Source organism: Notothenia coriiceps, unplaced genomic scaffold (assembly GCF_000735185.1).
Source record: "Notothenia coriiceps isolate Sejong01 unplaced genomic scaffold, NC01 NC01_scaffold00033329, whole genome shotgun sequence".
Classification (NCBI taxonomy): Eukaryota; Metazoa; Chordata; class Actinopteri; order Perciformes; family Nototheniidae; genus Notothenia; species Notothenia coriiceps.
The window spans coordinates 1-2,767 of NW_011366030.1; the positions used below are offsets into that span (position 1 = coordinate 1).

Genomic DNA, 2,767 nt, shown 5'->3' on the forward strand with positions numbered 1-2,767 from the left:
ATAACCCTTGTAGTGTCCATGTTTGTTTACATCACAATAACCCTTGTAGTGTCCATGTTTGTTTACATCACAATAACCCTTGTAGTGTCCATGTTTGTTTACATCACAATAACCCTTGTAGTGTCCATGTTTGTTTACATCACAATAACCCTTGTAGTGTCCATGTTTGTTTACATCACAATAACCCTTGTAGATCAGACTCATAACAGAGAAACACTGACTTTAGACTTTAAAGACTTAAATCAATGTTTTGTCACATTTTCAGTAAAAAGAGTTTTAATGAGAAACAGAATAGTTTCTTTAAGAAGAAAATCTAAACTCAGTAGAAAGAAAGTAAATATGAACTAAAACAGAGAATGATGAAATGATGTGTTGTTGCCGGGCAGATTGTTGGAGTCCATCCAGAAGCTCCGGAAGGTTCTGCAGAGCTCCGCCCACTGGCTGCTCCTATTGGACAAGAGCCAGTACCACCACGACCAATCAAAGCCTTTCCTGCTCACGGTGAGCTTTGAGCTGAGAGTTAAATAGGATAAAACTATTTAAATGAAATGTTGAATAAATGTTGTGTTTCAGGACGACGTGATGTCGGCGCAGGACGCGCTGCCGCAGAAGACCAAGATAACGCTGAGCGAGGAGCCCAGGTGAGGGGCGAGGCTTAAGAGAGGGGGATGGGCATACGTGCAAAGAGGGTGGGGCATATGGTGAGGGGAGGGACTTAAAGGGGGGAGGAGGGGCATATGTTCAAAGGGGGTGGGGCATATGGGGAGAGGCGGGGCTTATATAGAGGCAGTATCTGTTATTATTCCAATAATACAAATGTTTTTATGTTTAAATTATTTAATTGACTAAAGTCATTTTGAGTCTCTTTATTGATAATTACTATTTTAATTAATCTTTTAATGTCCAATCATACTTTGAAGTGTTTTGAAAGATTTGTATTATTTATTTATTTTACTAATAAATACAAATAGTTTTTGTATTTGATTATTTTTTATTTCCTGTTTCATTAATAAATAACAACGTCTGATAATTATTACATTTTAAACGTTAAAGATAAATCTTCAGTTGCCGTGTGTTCTGCAGTACATATGTTGTTATGCTAAGCTAACTAATGCTATGTGGTTTAATATTTTCAGGTGTGTTGTTGTTTACTAAAGATGTTTATTTACTCCTGTCTCTTCTTCAGGATATTGATCGTCTATAACCCGACGGAGCAGATCCGATCATCCGTCGTTAGCGTCGTCGTCGACTCTCCGGACGCTCGAGTCATCGACGCAGAAACTGGTCGACCAATGGCTGCGCAGATCTCTGCGGTGTGGGCGGAGCCAAGCCGGGCGTCCACAGACAGCTTTCAGGTGTTTACACAACCATATTATTGACCTGATGATAGATATCAATAAGTGTTAATAGCAATATATATTGTGTGTTCCTGCAGCTGGACTTCCTGTCTGAACTCCCTCCTCTCTCATTGGTCGTGTACCATGTGACCCGATCCTCTTCTGGCTCCGCCCCCCGGGCTCGATACACCTTCCATCGCCGCGGCAACCCTCCGACCATTCACAGCGAGCACTTCCAGATGTCCCGCCCCCAGGGCCCCGAGGCCGACGCCCCCCTGTCGCTTAGCAACAAGCACGTCCAAATATGGAGCTCCCCGGAAACAGGCCTGATGCAGGTCGGATTTTCAAAATAAAAGCCTCTCAGATATTTAATCAGAGACATGTTTTATTTCATCCTTTGTTCAAATTCATCTGATGATCCAAAGACGGATCTTTATAGAGAGGTGCAGGAATGAGTTCTGAAGGAAGTGAGTCAGCATTTCAGCACTTCCTGTTCCCTGGTCTCAGAGCCAATGGGATCTCTCCATAGGATTTAGGAAGATAGCTGAAATAAGGTCTGTGGTTGAGACACATTGAAGAGACAGATCACGTTTTGTTCTAGGACATTAAATCCATCAGCAGTGACCCCACTGGTGATTTCTGAAGCGTGTACGTGTCTGAAAAACGATGGTTGTTACCAAGTGGCTGAATAGGACTACAGAAGTCGTGGAGGCCGTTGTACGTCATTACGCCGAAGACGTAAACACTCCTCTAAGTTAGTTTCTGTTCTGCTTGAGAGCAAGTACCTGCCTCCTGCAGACTGTTCAAACAAACGCTTCAACTCGTTCCATCTAGAATCTGTGTGTTTGAATATGGATCTGAAGTTGGCGTGACGTTGAAGTCGTGCTGCTGGACTCGACTGTAGCTCCTTTATAGCATCACGTTAGCATGTAGTGTCTGGCCATTAGATTTATGATTAGAACATTATGAAAGTAGACATTTGGAGATTATCCTGAACAAAACGTGCATTTATCAAACAGGTTCGTTTCCCACGGATCTTATTTTTTAAAATATTCCTAAATCCTCTGGAGACATCATGTAGCTTGTTGTCTAGGGAACAGCAGCTTCCTGCAGGGTAAACCCGTCCTCCCTGCTCCGCTCTATAGTGAAGAAATTATATTTGTGTTTTTCGTTGTTTTATGTTTCATCCTTAGCATCATCATCATCATTATTTCCATCTGTATGTTTGTTGCGGTTCAGAAGCTGCGTCTGCGCGCGGGCTCTGAGCGCCGGGTCCAGGTCCACTTCCTGTGGTACGGAACCAGAACCGGAGCCAACCGGGACAAGAGCGGAGCGTACCTGTTCCTGCCGGGAGAGGAGGGGGCCCAGGTGAGGAGAACCAGAACCTGGAGAGTATTCTCCCCCCCCCCCTCAGGTGTACAGGTTAACTG

The 2,767-nt window shown here is 43.7% G+C and overlaps 1 protein-coding gene across 1 annotated transcript; it reads left to right on the plus strand.

The window, feature by feature from the left end:
• Nucleotides 1-13: 13 nt before the first annotated feature.
• Nucleotides 14-2,705, plus strand: LOC104961456 (alpha-mannosidase 2-like; the record flags this gene model as incomplete). Its single annotated transcript, XM_010789751.1, has 5 exons — nt 14-501; nt 574-641; nt 1,187-1,355; nt 1,436-1,672; nt 2,577-2,705. Coding segments are annotated over exons 2-5 (594 nt in total), but the record flags the coding sequence as incomplete, so codon positions are not given.
• Between the last annotated feature and the right edge of the window lie 62 nt (nt 2,706-2,767).